The sequence below is a fragment of the Vanessa tameamea genome, chromosome 7, assembly GCF_037043105.1.
Source record: "Vanessa tameamea isolate UH-Manoa-2023 chromosome 7, ilVanTame1 primary haplotype, whole genome shotgun sequence".
NCBI classification, from domain to species: Eukaryota; Metazoa; Arthropoda; class Insecta; order Lepidoptera; family Nymphalidae; genus Vanessa; species Vanessa tameamea.
The window spans coordinates 8,761,064-8,778,234 of record NC_087315.1 but is presented as its reverse complement, the minus strand read 5'-3'; the positions used below and the strand labels follow the sequence as shown (position 1 = coordinate 8,778,234).

Below are 17,171 nucleotides of genomic sequence, written 5' to 3'. Positions count from 1 at the left end.
ATATAAATGCTAAATAATTAGCCATATAGATAAATAAACTCACTGTTTACCTCAAGCATTACAAAACTTACCTAAAATCCAAACTAAGGTTTCTTTGGTGAGTAGGAGGTTTGGTCTTGGAATCACTGCGACTTCCGTGTATGGGAACATCTTCCAACATGCTCACACACTGATTTATCCACAACACACAAAACCCATAACAAAAAAAGTGAAAAATCAAAGAGTAAATAACAACATGGCGTCGATAATGTACCACAATCAGTCGGAAACGTTTCACTACGATTTAGTTCTTTAGCGGGAACGTGATGTGAACGAAAACCTCAAAATTTTACTTATTGATAGTTAAACCATTATATTTATTATCACGTAAAAAGAAAATCCACAAAATCCTAAAAAGAAACTTTTTATTTTTGTAGAATACAGAATATAATATAATAGATTCCAATGAATATGTAGATGAAGCAATAAGCACAATTTCAACTAGATAATTTTTTGAATAACATTATTCTTAATTCACATTAACTTTATGCAGTTTTTGTTATTTTGTTACACCATAAGTCACGCACAAATATATTTAACGACGACAACGCCACTACCCGTCAATGGTTTTTCCAGACGATGTAGAGTCAGAATGCATTATAGAGTATAGACTATGATAGATAATTAGGAAGGGGGTTTGGGAAATGAAATAAACTCTATTATTTTTGACGGGTTTTTTTACAGATAATAATTAAAATTTTGACATTCATCCTAAACTATAAATACATTTATTAAGTGAAAGTTCTTTAAAATCATTGTTATAAGAGAACGAAAACAAAAAATAATAATTATTATTAAGTTTTACTTCTATCGTGTTTGAATTACACATTAATTTAATTTACATGACTAGTAAGATATTGCATAATTAAATATAAAACTAGACCAAAAACAAGGAAATAAAACAAAGAAATCTTGTGTTTAATATTTATTGAATACTTTTAAAATAATAATCGTGCTTTCGAAATTTTAAGCTTATTTATTATAATTTAAGATATAATTATAAATAAAAAGATGGTATGGCTTTAATGTTGTATTAAATCAATAATATAGTAGTATACAATGATGTTCTAGGAAACAGATATGTTATAAACGCGCAAAAGGTGAAGACTAGAAAACGTCCTAATTGGGACGTATTGTCTTTAGTCTGTGTTGCGCACGACAACGAGTATTACGTTTCGCGCTCCTCGTAATAACTATCCAAATGTCATCGTGTGTATTTAGAAAGTGTACCAATTACGATACAACGAGTTAATAAAACACAAAGGATCTCATACCACATGTAAGTAAGCAATATACTTTGATTTATTAATATATTTCATTTATTTTTCTAATATTCTGATATTTGGAGGTTAGAAAAAAGAAAGAGATGGAAAATACATTTTTTGTCGTAAGAACGACAAGGATGCGTGCGTTCCGGACATAGAATAAAAGTACAGATGCGAATATTAGGCAGTAAAGTCATCTTTACTCCAGAGTTCTCTTTTTCTTTTAATAACCTTCTTATAATTTTGTTTGATACACTTAATTATAAATTAAACTTGTCGAATATAAGAAAAGAAAATATAAATAGTTTATCATTAACATAATATATTAAAATAAAGGTACCACTGCAATCAGGCTTCAAGAGTGGAACGCTATTGTTCGTAAACAAAGAAATAAATCGTTTATATTACCTTACTGTTTGACAACAGCGAGTTTGACTATTTACCGTCTTTTCTTCGTAGGTTTCCAACTTCTGAGATTCGGCTTCAAGAATGGATGGCAATTGTTCGTAAACAAAGAAGTGAATGCAGTTAGACGCCTTCAAAAAGTAGTAGAATTTGTAGCAATCATTTCAAAGCTACCGATAAATATTCTTCAAACAAAGGTCGTACACATATATATATTTCTAGCCTACCTTAATAGTGACGAGATATATTTTACTTATATTGTTTTATTTCCCAGGAACACATCAACATAAATATTGAAAACTCCCCGACAAGTCTCGACAATGTCAGCATACTGGTTATGGTAGATATTTTTGAAACACCCAGAAAAGCAGCACTTAAAAAACGCGTACGTGAATTAACATGCAAGAAAAAACTGTTGCAGAAAAAAAAACAAAGTGCTAGTTCAACAAAATAAAAGACTGAAGAAACGTGTTGTCAACATAGCCGTGATATTGAAAGATTTAAAGAAAAAAGATTACATTTCGAAAGAACAGCTTACTCAACTAAATTTATTCCGCTCATAAAAATAATCCCGAAATTAAAATGCTCTTTAAGCGACAGAAAAGAAATAAATTGAATCTTTTCGAAGGTGTATGATTGTTTTTATAATATGTGTATTTCTTTGTTTTTAAAACGTCTTAAATTTTTCACCTACCTTTTATACTATTTATTTGTTATATAGGCATAAATCCCGGCTACAAATTCTGTACACGTGGTTTGTACCTTCTGCCTATTGAATTTGTTAGTCTATAATGGCAACGTGCGGTGATTGGTGGCCCGAATAATATTTGTTTACATTCACACGCAATTAAAACATCTTGTTGTCTCTTATTCTTATTGCTTTTATCAAGCTTTCCTTTTTACTTTTAGCGAAATGAAAAATTAACGGTCCCCGGCACACTTTTTTCTGTTGTTTAGTAAGTGTATAACATATCTATTTATTAGAATATCATTGGTAGTATAAAAATAATATTTGTGATTTTCTTCTTGAAACTAGAGACCGAAACGAAAAATGTTAATATTTTGGATCTGAAAGATTTTGTATGTCCAAGATTTTTGTAGGATCATCGCAAGCACATTTTTATTTATTAATAAACATAGTAACTTGGCAAGATTATGAGCTTTTGTTAAAAATTAACAGTAACAGTGAAACATTAGTACCAAAAACCAAAAAGAGAAAAAACTCGCCGAGCTGAAAAATGGCGACTTGACAGTTGACACTTGACATCTGCTATTGACTATGACAAATTGTCTACACAACTGCAATTTGAAAATTAAAAATGAAATCATCATCCTCAATTCATAAATAAAAAGCAAAATATTTAATAGAAGTTTAAATATATTTGGTCATCGGTTTCATTTAGTTTCAAGGTGTTACAATTTCAAAATGTCGCAAAAGTGAGTTTGACATTTATATTCAACGTTTGTTATTATTACAAGATATGAAGTAATCTGTTTTTTCATACTTGCAGTATTAAAATTTTACCTGGTGCAACTGTGTGTGAGGATTGTACATTAGAAGGGGATATAACAATTGGTGGAGGGACAGTCATTCACCCAAGAGTTACTATCATTGCTGATGGCGGCCCAATTATTATAGCTGAATATTGTATTATCGAAGAATATTCCACAATTATACATAAGTAGAATTTTAATTTCTCTTTATTTTTAAATAAAGTTATTTCTGCAAAAGTTGTCTTAACATAGTTCACCTTTTTCAGGAAAAGTGACAAACAAGAGAATCCACCAAAACCACTGTTTATAGGTGCTCATAATGTTTTTGAAGTGGGATGTCGGTTAGAGTCTTCATTTGGCCATATTGGAGAGAGTAATGTGTTTGAATGCAGATCATTTGTTGGTGTTAATGTAAAAATTGGTAGTGGATGTGTTATTGGTAAATATTCCTTCCTTATGATAATTATTGTATAATGTAAATTTAGTTACATCATTAAATTTACTAAGAGTATTTAAAACGGGATATTTACCATGTTTTTTATTTTCATTTGGTGGAGCTCGATATTTCGACATTATTTTTAAATTCAATTCAATTCGACATTATCTACGAATGTCTTGTGAACAAGACAAAATACAAAATACTGCCTTAATCGATTGATTAATTGATTGAATACCATTGATTAAAGGGTAAATATCCCGTTTTAAATACTGTTAGTAATAAAAATAACCATGTTAATTTAAAATCATTAAATTTATTTTAATAATATAATATTTTATCATCATAATAATATATCAAATAGTATACTTTCTAAACTTTGTAAAATATTTTGTAGGTGCAGCTTGTAATTTAACTGTAACACAAACATTAGCAGATAACACAGTTATATGGGGGTCAGAACATCATAACAGAGAAGCTCTAGAAAAGCAACCTTCCCAGCTATTACAATTGGACTTTCTCAGCAAAGTAATGCCAAATTATCACAGGCTAAGGAAACCAAATGTACATAAACGTTTGCCTTCCAGACAATCACAAGAAATTTCAAAATAATTCTTCATTTTGAAATCTTGTGTTTAATATTAATTGAATACTCTTAAAAATATAATACTGTTTGCTAAATTTTAAGCTTAATTTTTATGTTTAATATTGTAAGATATAATTTTCTTTTAAATTATCGAGATAAATATTATCAAATCTTCTGTTTTTAATACCTTATATTTGGGTTTTATTTAAACCTAACTTTTTATTACAAAATATTTGATTTATTCACCAACTTGCACTTTTCAGCTTGTGTCTCTGATACAAAACCCAAATATATAACTTATATAAAATGCTTACTATACCTTGCAAATGTAAAAAGTAATGTTCTTTATTATTGAACCATTAATATAATATTCACACATGCACAGTTACAGCATGGCCAACAACCATTCATTTTAGACCTCTAAATAAAACCAATAATGAGAGTACATGCACATGTAATCTCAAATTTTGTTATAAACACTTATCTGTAAACAATCTGTGGAAGCTGTTTAAAATACAATATGTATATTATAATGTAGAACAGACCTATTCTATAGTAATGATTACTAAACATAACTAATCATTTCTAATAAAATAACTAATGTTTGTTTAATATCAAGAAAGACTGCCTTGATGATTCTGTGACAGAATGATAAGACTACCCTCTCTACCCTGTACCCCCTGATACCAAATTCAAATCCTAAATTAGACTATTAAAATTTAATTAAATGTTTCTGTAAAATAATCCAGCAGCTTAGCAAAGTTTGAAAGTACCCTTTGCTTGACAGTCCCTACATTCCCATATCTCGTAAAGTCTTGAGCTAAGTAATTCCCGATCGAGTTAGAGAGAGATGACTAGCATCCCGATGTTATGGAACTATGGTAACCATAATTCCATAACATCAAATTATCGTAATGGTAATAAGTAAGGGAATAGAAAGTGAAAATATGCTTGAATTCAAAAATCTTATTTCACCATAGAAGTATTATATTTTCTTCCGTCCGTTTTTGATTTGGCAAGAAACAATAAAGACCAGAGTCGAACCGGCGGAAGAAACTCAGCAGGATTTTACCATTTAGATTTACTCTTTGAGTTCGATTGTTGAGGTACGAAATTAGGTGTTTGCTCGGCTTTTTTAACGTAACTTCCTGACATGTCACAAAATATCCCTAAATCATCTTGCGCTTCGTTTCCCATGCTTCAAAGATTTTTTTTATTAGCTCAACACCAGCATCAGTTGTCGAGCGACCTATTGGAAACCCAAATTGTTTGTTGTGTAGCATCATGTTTTTTTATAAAATGTAATATTTTATTAAGTATTAATTTTTTAAAGATCTTGCTAAGAGTAAGAATATATATTTATTGGGGTTTGTAGTACTATTTGATATAAGAATTGGTATTACTTTACTTTGTTTCATTAGGTCGGGAAACATAGCACTTATAATACAATTACTAAATATAGTTACAAGATAAGGTGCAATCACATCAATTATTGGACTGACTACTGTAATAGAGATCCCCCACAGATCAGCTATTTTCTATATATCTAATGATCTAAACATAGTTATTATATCTTTAACATTGACAGTGTTGAAATCTTGGACTTATATGCATTTTTTGCCACAGAACGCACACCTAAATAGTTAATTAGACCAATATAATTTATATAATATATTTAGTTGTTATACATTTTATAGAATAACAACTTCATTTCATATTATTTCAACTTAGACTAAGGGTTAGCCAAACTGCATCCTTTTCAGGCTAACTGTGATAACATCTGTATAAGACAGACATACATATTAGTACTTAAAATTTATTTCCTCACATAAAATATTTATTAACAACATTAGCTCTTGTTTGATCCTGGGTATCCACATTTTGGGTTATAAATTCATGGTAATTTGGACTTATTGGTACGTTAATCTCTGGAGGAACTTCTTTAATGTTATTATTTCTACAAATATTATAAAGTACAGCAGTAGCAATTACTGTTGCCTGAACAACTGGCAATGACAAGCACAAAGTAACAGCTAGAACAGGCATTTTATTCCCAACAGTTAAAATTCAACTTTCGAAAATAGAACCTACTCAATTCTTTAAGGCCGGGAACAACCCTGCAAGCCCTCATTTTTGTAGATGTCCATTGGCAATGGCAGTCACTTTCCATCAGGTGAGCATACAGACAATTTGCCTCCTGTTCCATTAAAACAATAAGAATATTACCTCTAAGGACAGAGTTATCGAAAATTGTTGCATCATGAGTAGAACCTAGCCATTGTGCAACAACATTAATAAACTTTAAATCAGCATCACAGACTGTTTGGACATTCAAATAAAAGAAACCATCACAGTTTCTAAATTCCTCTCCTAATACATGACCTACAAAAAAAGTAATTAAATTTAAAATTAACAAATAAATATGAATATTTATTTTGTTTTGGGTAATGTTTACATAGAGACTGTATACAGATATGTGTACAATCAATTGCTCCAAGAACCTGTGGAAATCCAGCAATTTCATAAAATTTCTCTGCTCCTCCAAGGTTAACAAACACATATTTATCATACAAGCTGGCAATGGCTGTTCGGCCAGCTGTTGATTTTGAGACCCCAACAAAGTCAGCTATGGAAATCAACATAGTCCCTAATGCATAAAATCGTAATGTCAGCAACAATTGATGAAGCGGTGGCACCCCATGATTCCTATAATAATTTCTGCATATAAATCAATGCTGTTTCAAAATAGACACCTTAGTTTTTTTCAACTTGCCTTGACGAGGTTACACGGACGTAGGGCATAATTTCCATCAACAAAGAAGTCACTCCAGATTTAGAAAGTCTAAATCTCAAGGTAAATTCAGCATCTTCGAGACTCTGCATGTAATTTAAACTGTTTATTCTCAGTGAAGAACAGCATAGTTGCTCTTCTTTTGAATCACTATCGGTACTATTACTATCCCAATCGGACAATTGAGCTAGGACTTCCATATTACTGTCACTATCACTAGATAACACTGATACCATTTTCCAAATTAATGGAAAGTGATTGTTAAAATATATTTTTTAAGATATTAAATAAATAATTGGAGAGCTCCATTTTTTTAAACTAAAGGTTGAATAAACTTCCCACTCCCAGAGAAGAGTTAAGTTTTATCTGAAGAATGAAGATAGATAAAAAAGTTAATAATTTAGTTTATCAACTTCCTAAATTCCTAGACTTCCTACTGTATAGTGATAAGTGATAACTGATAATATTGTGTACTCATGTTTTTATAGTATGGTAAATTAGTAACATAGCATAGTGAACAGTAAAGAATGCAGATTAGTCATTACAGATTGAAAATATTTTGACAGTGACAATATGACACAAAGCAATGCCCAAAGGCGGCAAAAATAAGTATTTTATATTTTTTTAGCTAAATTAATATTTTGTCAACTGTGCTTCGATATACTATTAAAGAAAATTTTTCTTTATTTATACGAAGGAAATGTTTTCCATCCGCTTCTTAAGAGAGCACAAACTAAACAATAAGGTCATAGAAGTAATAGTCATAGAAGATGCACAACCAGAACGTTGGATTTCGGGCGCACCGTACGATAAACGGGTGTAGAGCGCTGATCGTAAGCTCGTCAAAGATGAGCACAGTGTGCACTTCATATTGTTGTTGTTGAATATGGTCTCCTAAATTAAAAGTCTAAAAGTGATGGCTTAAACTTGTATGAACTTGCGCCTGACAGCCGTGAGCGCTGAGCGACGAGCGTATCCAGGACTCGGACGGCAGTGCTTGCTGTAATTGTTAACATAGAAATTCATAAAATTGTTTTGAGCGCCCAAAACGCAGTTTTCTGAGCGCGCACCTAGAGTGCCTAATGATTTGGGCAAGGTAGTGATTGTACGAGTATATTCTTTGGTACTTTCTGGCATCTGCCACTATTGGTATTGACTACTTGATTAATATATATTTTTTCTAACAAACTGACCGTTCGCAGTGCAGAGCTCATAGATAATACATATAAACTGAATTAAACTGGCAGTGACAGAGCTTCTGTCAGAGCCTGACAGATGCATCTGTGAAGTGTATGTAATTTGGCGCCAAGTCTCAATACTTAATAGTAATTCTACTATATAGTCTAAATAATATTAATGCTAATAAGATTTTAATAGAACATAGTATATGGTTAATGAATGTTAAGTTGTGATTTAAGTAACAGTTTAAATATAACGTTTTTTAAAAAAACAAATTATTTTAAAACAAACCTAAACTAGAACAACGACAATGAGTGAAATTATGAATCCCTCATTTTCATTTCCATTTCAACCGTATGAAATCCAAAAAAAGTTTATGAACGAACTCTATTTAACAATTGAAAATAGAAAATGTGGTATATTTGAAAGTCCCACTGGAACCGTAAGTTGTTTTTATAATGGAGTAATAAATAAATACAAAATTTATATGACTGTATTAATTTGTCATTTAAGTATTATGTGTTATTTAATATCAGGGTAAATCATTAAGCATTTGTTGTGGCGCCCTGCAGTGGCTAAAAGACAGCAACAAGAAAATTTTAGAGGATCTAACAAAGGAAATAAGTCAAATTAAACTTGAACTTTTAAGCAAAGCAGGTAAATTATATTAATTTACATTATAGTAAAATTTTTGAAAGTTTAAATTTGATAACTCTTATAAAAGGAATTTATTTAAAAAAAACTAAGTGATTTTAAAATAAACAATAACATACTACTACTACAGATACTGATGATTGGCTCCAAGAAGAGTATAATAAAATAAAAAAGAACCAAATTTTAATAAACTTGCAAATGAAATTCAATAGTATAACACAGAAAGCAAAAGAGTTTGATGAATTAAAAAAGAAAACTATGAAACAAAACATTAGTGTTAATAAAAATGATCATTTTATTAAAAAAAGAGATAAAGATAATGAAACAAATAATGATCACATATCAGAAGAAAAAGAAAGTATTGATGATCAAGATCTTATTATAGAGGAAAGTGAAAATAGGGAAGATGATTCTGACAATGAAGAAATAAATTTAGGTGCGAATGAAGAAAATAACACAAAGGTTATAGAATGTAGATTAACATTTAATGAGATTAATTTTTCTACTTGCATCTGTCTAAATAAATAAGTTTGAAATGTTTGCAGATTTATATAAGCAGTAGAACTCATAGCCAACTGTCACAGTTTGTAGGTGAAATCAAAAGGACGATTTTTAAATATAACACTAGAGTAATCACTCTTGCATCGAGACAGCATTACTGCATAAACTCTGATGTTAATAAATTAAAAAATGGTAATCTTATTAATGAAAGGTAAGATATTAATGTCATTCAATTTGTTATGTCTAATTGCTATTAAAAGCTATTATTTTAATTTTGTAATATTATTAATAATTATATACACACTGTATCTGTTTAAAAATACTAAGATAATAATAAAACCTAGTTATTTTAGATTATTAATGCACTGATTCCTGATAAGTTAGTAATAAAAATTAAATAGTTGCAATTTCATTTATATTCAGATGTGAAGTTAATTTGTTGGACTATTTCCTTTTATAAAATTAAGCCTTTATTAAGTGGTGCAGTTGTCACTGTCTAATTTTTGTTTAGTTCAATCATAGTATATTTTTAATCTCTCTTAAGTATGCAATATCATTATTATTTTACAGATGCCTTGATATGCAGAAATCTAAAACAAAGTCCACTTCCATTGCTGAAGAGGGTAAAGTGTTAAAGAAAACAAAGACAAAATCTTGTTCAGCATGTCCATACTATAATCAGAACAATATAGCTAAGTTAAAAGATCAATTACTAGTTGAAATAATGGATATGGAAGACATAATAAAGTGTGGAAAACAATTGAAAGCATGTCCATACTATGCGTCCAGGATGGCTTTGGATGAATCAGAGGTATGTTTTCTTTCTATTCGATATGACAGATAGATCTGAAAATTAAAGAATTGTAATTTTTTCAAATGAATGTATTATAAATCTTTTTTTTTATGTATTTGATTATAAATTTCAGGTAGTTTTAATAAGCCATGCCGGTATAGTAAGCAGTGGAGCGAGATCAGGGATATCTTTAAAATTGAAAGATAATGTTTTAATCTTAGATGAAGCTCATGGTCTGACTGCAGCTTTAGAAAATGCTCATTCGGCTCCAGTGTCTTTTAAACAATTAGGATCTATAAAGACATTTTTGGAATTCTACATTAACAAATACAGAACTCGTTTTAGTAGCAAGAGTCTTTTACAGTTGAATCAAGTTAGTTTTATAGTTGGAAAGTTATTAGGTATAAAACAATTTTTACCTATTTATTTATTTATTATGAAAGAAGGACTTTGTAACTCACATTTAGAACTAAAGTTAGTATAAAAGTAAAATGATTAAATTAGTATGTAGTTAGTCAACTTTAATATTCCATTAAGAAAATACATTAACCCAGAAAAAAAAATAGTATTTTATTAACACCTTATATACAATGTGTGACATTTTTAAATTGAAAAATTACCTATTATATACATTTTTATCGAAGATACATAGGATTATGAAAATATACAGCTAGAATGTGATTTTTCAGGTCTCATAAAACCAAAATCGACAAATGATAAGAAGCAACAGGCAACAATATACACACTAGAGGATTTTGTTATAAAATCTGAAATAGATCATATGAACATACGTCCCCTAGTGGAATTCTGTAGAAATACGAGACTGGCCCCAAAATTACATGGCTTTTCGATAAGATATAGTCAGCAAGGACTCATGGAGGAAAATAAAAAAGAACCAATCAACAAAAAGGCTAATTTTAAGGAATTTCTTAGTAACATATCAAAGAAGAAAGATGAACATGAGCAACTTGTAAATGCACCAAAATTAGACATAAAATCAAATAATCAGGTACCTACATATTTTTCTATATTATATTAATAGGACTGTTATGTTTAGAACTTTATATCTTTTTGTTGAAAATATAAAGTTGTAATAATATTATATGTGTAACAACATATAGTCCAAGTAAAAATGAAGTACATTTTTAGATGCCTGTATTATTAACGGAAATATCAGCTGGTAGTGGGTTATATGCAGTTCTGGATTTTTTGGAGAGGTTGTGCGATCGAAGCGAAAATGGGAGAGTTTTAGCACATGTTGGGGAAACTGGACACCTCAAGTATCTCCTTTTGAACCCAGCAGAACATTTTGAGCAAGTTGTCAGTCAGTGTCGATCTGTAAGTCTTCTCAACTCTTCAGAAAATTTACGAGGCTTTGTTTAAGCAATATTATTATGTGTAAAGTAGACGGGAGGGATGTGCTTAATAAGATTTATATATTGCTTTTATTTTTGTTTAATAATTTATTATAGAATAATAACAATAATAATTTTACTTATTCTGATATCATAAATCTGAAAAGTTTATATGATATCTCGGGAACGACTAGACGGATTTTTTTTCGCTTATGATATATCATGATAAGCGAAGCAGTAAGCTGAAATGACATTCAACTTGAAAAACTCTTATTCACTTTTTTACATACTTCATTTCTATGATACAGGCGGGGTTAATACCAACGCCATTTAAACTTTAGGTACTAAATAATAATATAAGGTACTAGTTTCAAATGTTTATTTAATATTTCAGGTCATTCTAGCAGGAGGTACAATGGAACCGGTGAACGAGTTTCAAGCCTTGCTAACAAATAACCAATTAAGCACAGAATGTGTTAATATAGTAAAATGTGAACATGTTGTGGCGCCAGAGAATGTGTTGGGTGTTTGTCTATCAAAAGGTCCCTCTAACGTCAGTTTGAATTTTTTATATGAAAACCGAACTTCTAAAGACTTGGTAAGAATTTTTGTTAAACATTCTACTATTTATAATTTAAATCAGTAGCAGGGAGAAGGATTTGTCTACAATGCTACTCGCATTGTCGTATTCCTTCTCCAAAAGTGAGGATACTTTTGGCCAGCAATAGGAAATTACATAACTCTTGGCAAACTGAAAGTCTAACTTTTAATTTTAATTTGACGATGTCATTTGCTGTTGTCGACGTTACTGTTAAAATTTTTTTCAATCTCAATTTTCGTTAATACGTGTAGTCTTGTAATCTGTTTCGATAAGCTAAGCTAATTTTCAAAAATAGCTATCCCATTTAAAATTCTACTTTTATATATTTTTAGTTGAATGAAGTTGGTCGCATACTAAGAAACGTTTGTAGTATAGTACCCGACGGTGTCGTATGTTTTCTTCCATCATACTCATACGAACAGTTGTTATACGATCATCTGAATTGCAGTAAAGTTATTGAAATTATAAGTAAGAAGAAAAAGATATTCCGAGAACCTAAATCAGCATCGGAAGTTGATGAGGTATATTCTTTTATCGATAGATCTTAATCCATAAAACAATATAAATTCATATACCATTATGTTTTATGTGGTTACAGGTTTTACAAAAGTATGCCGCGGCCATAAATGGTAAAGATACAGGGACAGGAACTCAGAATGGTGCTCTCTTATTTAGTGTAGTTGGTGGAAAATTAAGTGAAGGTCTGAATTTCAGGTACATATAATCTTTTACTTCTGACTTCGGTATTTTCACTTCCATATGTTCTATATGTATGTTTTTTTTTGAGCCATGATAATTTTAGATACAGTGCAATACAACACTAGAAGTGCAATAATTATTTCTTAAATGACACTTTGCTCATACAAAAGTAAACAATATTCTTTATTACAAAACGATGTTAATAAAGATTTTGTTACAGCGATAATTTAGGTCGGTGTGTTATGGTAATCGGCATGCCTTATCCAAACGTAAAATCCCCAGAACTACAAGAAAAGATGAGTTATATGAACAAAAGAAATCTTGGTGCGGGAAGCATTTATTATGAAAATTTGTGTATGAAAGCTGTCAATCAGTGTATTGGTAAATAAAACATATATATAAAGTTAATGCGTCAAATTGTATTAAAACCATACCTTTATGTTATTGAAGGCAAAGACAAGGTGCGCCGACCTCAAATAGTTTGATACAAGGCCAGAGCAAAAGGAGAAGCTATATGTTGTATTCAAATCTAAATTAATATTGCCTTACTCTTCTTACATAGATTTCCCGTCGGATATCAGCAATTAATAAAATTACAGCAAAACATTGAAAGACATTTTGGATAACTATAAATATATTAAAAACTGAGGTTCCGACAAATGATGAATAGAATAAAATTGTGATCTTGTTGCTAGAATCTAAATATATTAAACCCGAATTGCGAAGTGCGACACATGACGACAAATAGTAGTGATTATTACTTTACCTTTGCTTAAGCTTTGGATCTTCAATGACTTAGTTAAGTCTCTTTAAAGCTAGTGAATGTAATATCTGGTAACAGTATCATACCTGCTAAGTATCATCCCACTAGAGCAATCAAACACATTTCATTATGATGAAGAGGCCGACATATACACTGTCCATAAAGGTTTCCTAAATACACTAGAATAAAAACTAAAAAATTTATGATTAACAACATAGATGACAATGTTCAGCCGAATAGCCCATTTTGCTATAAGAGTATGAATCCCCCTAGATTATTAATATTTTTCTAAAATCCTGTTCATGAACTGTAAAATAATCTAGTTTTACATATAATTTCATACTGTGTTAATTAATTTATTAAATGTATTTTCAGGTAGAGCTGTGAGGCACGCTAATGATTTTGCTTGTGTATTGCTAGTAGATGAAAGATATTCTAGACCTCAAACCATTTCAGCATTACCTTCATTTGTACAGGTAATATTAATATATTTTAAAAAAAATCTATAATTAACTATAACAAGTCAAAACGAATGTATTATTACTAGTAATATATTATGATAGCACAATAATTTTTAATTTTTCAGAAATCTCTAATATCAAACTGTACATTTGGACAAACAATGGGATGTGTGGCTAAGTTTTTTGCAAGACAAAGAGAAAAAAATATTAAAGTCTAAAAATAATTTATTTTAAAATTTTATACATACAACTCTAATTCTAATAGCTGTGATAAAAATCTTTTTTTATGTGTTGTTTTTTTGTTATTATTTAACTATACCTATTTCCTAACATTTTTAACATGGGAAATTAAAAAACTAATAACATGTCAATAATATGATAACTATTACCTAACAACTATACACTCCTATACTATACCACTCAATCTGATAGAGCTACAGGTAGTGTTTTTCCACATGGCCCTTCAAAGTAATAATGAAAATCTGGTGTAGCTGGTGTAGGTTCAATATTAAATTCGGCAACAATAGCTCCCCTCTGAGCTGCTTGGGGTGCAAACATTGCAGCAGGGTACACTACAGAAGATGTTCCTACTACAAGACATACATCACAGCTTTCCATGGCTTCTCCTAAACAAAGATAAATTAGGTAATTTTTATCTTATTCAAATTTATATTTGCAAATTGACAATTATTATTTTAACATAATGTAAAATATTTTATAGGTGAAAAGAGAGTGTTATTTAATGTACATTTAGCCATATGCAGAACAATCAAACATCATAAATGTAATTTATTTGTAGTATATGCAGCACTTTTAAGCTTCCATAGAATACCTACATACCAGGCTTGTATTGGTTGAAAGTATTGTATGATTAAAAGCATTTTTCTAAATATATGCAATTTTATGATTATATACATTAAAGTGTTTACCAGCTTTCTCCAAGATAGCAGGTTCTAAACTTTCACCAAACCAGATAATATGTGGTCGTAAGAGGCCACTGCAATTTTCTTTTTTACAGTGTGGTAAAGATTTAATTGGGATATCTGATCCAACTATATTGGCATCTGGTGCACCCCGATTGGCTAAAGCCTATAAAAGCAAGCATAAATCAATGTTAAATGTTAATTTTTTTTGCAGCTAAATTTTTATACATAACTTTGTTTCTTCGAATTGATTTTATTTTATTGAATAAAAATAATTTCATTATATAGTAGTTAACTAGAATTACAATAAATATAGATTAGAAGATAAAATTGTAAAAATATTTATATAAAAACCTTAGGTTAAAAAATATTTTTGTATATATTTTAATTTTAACTAATTAATTTAAAGTGCTTCATTGTAATTAAATAAGAATATAGACTATATTTTAACTAAGTTAAAGAACATTGTACCTCACAAATTGGAATGTCTGTGTTTGCTAAAACTTCTTTGCATTTAGTGCAACGAGTCTTGAATAAGTTACCATGAAGTTCAATTAGATTTTTTGTACCAGCTCTTTCATGGAGACCATCAACATTCTGAGTTATAACTGTTACTTTTTTTTCAACACCATATTTCATTTCAAATTTAGCTATAGCTATGTGTCCCTAGAAATAATTAAATTTTATAAAGTGGAAATAAACCATTTTAAATGTAAAATAGTTAAATTAGTATTACTGCGTTCGGTTGTGCTTGTGCAGCTACTTCTCGCCTGTAGTGATAAAATTCCCAAACCAGACTAGGACTACTTCGGAATGCCTCTGGCGTTGCTAAAGAAGATGCCTGATATTTTCTCCAATATCCTCCTGCTCCTCTGAACGTTGGTATTCCTGATTCAGCACTTATCCCGGCGCCTGATAAAATTACGATTTCTTTTGCGGCTTTTAATGATTCCTTAAACTTTACGATATCACTAGATTGACGAGTTGACATAGTTTGGAAATGGATTGGATGTCTAACTACACTACGTATGACCCTGACTAAGATTATGCACATAATAATTGATTCAATATTATAAACAAAGCTATCATATGTGATTTAGAGAATGTAAATATTTTTATGTAATGTCAGTCTGACAAACTGACAAGTTTGGATTGTCAAATTGTCAATGTCTGAGACAGTGACGGCCGAATACTGAAACGTCACTTAAATATTTAAGTCCAACTCAACTATTTGAGACGCCGTTAAATTAAAATTTCACATACTCAAACGTCATTTTTGAGCGTCACTCAAATTTGAGAGCGACTCAAAATAACTAGCCTTTAAACACCACTCAAAGTAAAAACCGTATACTGAAACGCCACTCAACGAATGACAAATGTCAAAAAGCCCACTCAAATTATTTGAGACGCCGTTAAATTTGAGAGTGGTCGCTAGCTATCTTAAATCGTTTATCAGTGTTTTATAAGTTTAAAAAATGTCACTATCTTCACTTTCTTCACTTTCGGACGACGAAACGACATCCCGTAGCAGCCGTAAGAATGAAGAAAAGTTAAATGGCTTCGAAAAATATGATGACAACCAATTTCTAAGTCGGTTCCGTGTTTCCAAAGATACGGTATTATACCTGGAGTCATTGTTTGGCAAGGTAATCGCGCCTTTGACGAAACGCAACCGAGCCTTACAGCCAAGAGACCAAATTTTGATAGCTCTTCGATTTTACGCTACTGGCAGTTATCAAAAAGTTATAGGAGACATATTCCAAGTCGAACAAGTAACTGTTCACCGTGTGGTACATAAAGTCACAGCTGCAATAGCAAAACTCAGTTGCAATTTCATTAAAATGCCGGATTCCCAGGAACGAATAGAAGTGGCAAACGACTTTTACTCCATTGCAGGATTTCCGAGGATATTGGGAGCTATTGATTGTACACACATTAAAATCAATTCACCAGGTACCTACTTACATTAGTACAAGAAGTAGTAATATGTGTCGCTTAAATGGGAACACAATTAAATTTTTTAATTTTGTTTACAGGGGGATATCAAGCTGAAACTTTTCGCAACAGAAAAGGGTTTTTTTCGTTAAATGTGCAAATTGTATGTGATGCGAAATTATGCATCCGAAATGTGGTAGCAAGATGGCCGGGCTCTGTACATGACAGTACAATTTTTAATGACTCTCCTTTATGTGCACAATTTGAGCGTGGTGATTATGCAAATTTTGT

The 17,171-nt window shown here is 30.5% G+C and overlaps 4 protein-coding genes and 1 pseudogene across 4 annotated transcripts in view; 2 read left to right on the top strand and 3 right to left on the bottom strand.

Annotated features, from left to right (window-relative positions):
* The window catches only part of LOC113401301 (phosphatidylinositol 4-kinase beta), a 29,662-nt gene extending 29,025 nt beyond the window's left edge, over positions 1 to 637 (bottom strand). Inside the window, exon 1 of the mRNA XM_026641155.2 lies at positions 72 to 637. Within this exon, the coding sequence (XP_026496940.1) occupies positions 72 to 160 (89 nt within the window). The 5' untranslated portion in view covers positions 161 to 637. The remainder of the gene's footprint in view (positions 1 to 71) is intronic.
* A 2,328-nt stretch (positions 638 to 2,965) lies between these two features.
* Positions 2,966 to 4,332, top strand: Dctn6-p27 (Dynactin 6, p27 subunit). Its single transcript, XM_026641160.2, has 4 exons — positions 2,966 to 3,146; positions 3,221 to 3,391; positions 3,470 to 3,642; positions 4,037 to 4,332. The coding sequence occupies exons 1-4, from the start codon at positions 3,136 to 3,138 to the stop codon at positions 4,249 to 4,251; spliced, it is 570 nt and encodes a 189-aa protein (XP_026496945.1). The 5' UTR covers positions 2,966 to 3,135; the 3' UTR covers positions 4,252 to 4,332.
* Positions 4,333 to 6,049: 1,717 nt separating this feature from the next.
* On the bottom strand, positions 6,050 to 7,252 carry LOC113401315 (uncharacterized; annotated as a pseudogene).
* A 1,117-nt stretch (positions 7,253 to 8,369) lies between these two features.
* LOC113401305 (ATP-dependent DNA helicase DDX11) lies at positions 8,370 to 14,308 on the top strand. Its single transcript, XM_026641161.2, has 14 exons — positions 8,370 to 8,637; positions 8,732 to 8,852; positions 8,980 to 9,311; positions 9,395 to 9,561; positions 9,921 to 10,161; positions 10,277 to 10,544; positions 10,833 to 11,152; positions 11,293 to 11,481; positions 11,893 to 12,096; positions 12,432 to 12,620; positions 12,698 to 12,813; positions 13,019 to 13,179; positions 13,937 to 14,037; positions 14,148 to 14,308. The coding sequence occupies exons 1-14, from the start codon at positions 8,506 to 8,508 to the stop codon at positions 14,238 to 14,240; spliced, it is 2,634 nt and encodes an 877-aa protein (XP_026496946.2). The 5' UTR covers positions 8,370 to 8,505; the 3' UTR covers positions 14,241 to 14,308.
* LOC113401303 (NAD-dependent protein deacylase-like) lies at positions 14,230 to 16,070 on the bottom strand. Its single transcript, XM_026641159.2, has 4 exons — positions 15,682 to 16,070; positions 15,417 to 15,611; positions 14,952 to 15,111; positions 14,230 to 14,648 (listed from the first exon to the last, which is right to left on the bottom strand). Exons 1-4 carry the CDS (start codon positions 15,997 to 15,999, stop codon positions 14,443 to 14,445), a joined length of 879 nt encoding a protein of 292 aa, XP_026496944.1. The 5' UTR covers positions 16,000 to 16,070; the 3' UTR covers positions 14,230 to 14,442.
* Between the last annotated feature and the right edge of the window lie 1,101 nt (positions 16,071 to 17,171).

Excerpts from the sequence above, each read along its gene's own strand:
- Dctn6-p27 (XM_026641160.2), top strand. Across the intron at positions 3,392-3,469 it reads TATTCCACAATTATACATAA|GAAAAGTGACAAACAAGAGA; the intron begins GTAGAATTTTAA and ends CACCTTTTTCAG. Across the intron at positions 3,643-4,036 it reads TGGTAGTGGATGTGTTATTG|GTGCAGCTTGTAATTTAACT; the intron begins GTAAATATTCCT and ends AATATTTTGTAG.
- LOC113401305 (XM_026641161.2), top strand. The coding sequence starts at position 8,506 with ATGAGTGAAATTATGAATCCCTCATTTTCATTTCCATTTCAACCGTAT. Across the intron at positions 9,562-9,920 it reads GGTAATCTTATTAATGAAAG|ATGCCTTGATATGCAGAAAT; the intron begins GTAAGATATTAA and ends ATTATTTTACAG. Across the intron at positions 13,180-13,936 it reads AGCTGTCAATCAGTGTATTG|GTAGAGCTGTGAGGCACGCT; the intron begins GTAAATAAAACA and ends ATGTATTTTCAG.
- LOC113401303 (XM_026641159.2), bottom strand. The coding sequence starts at position 15,999 with ATGTGCATAATCTTAGTCAGGGTCATACGTAGTGTAGTTAGACATCCA. Across the intron at positions 15,612-15,681 it reads CACAAGCACAACCGAACGCA|GGACACATAGCTATAGCTAA; the intron begins GTAATACTAATT and ends AATTATTTCTAG. Across the intron at positions 15,112-15,416 it reads CAGACATTCCAATTTGTGAG|GCTTTAGCCAATCGGGGTGC; the intron begins GTACAATGTTCT and ends TTGCTTTTATAG.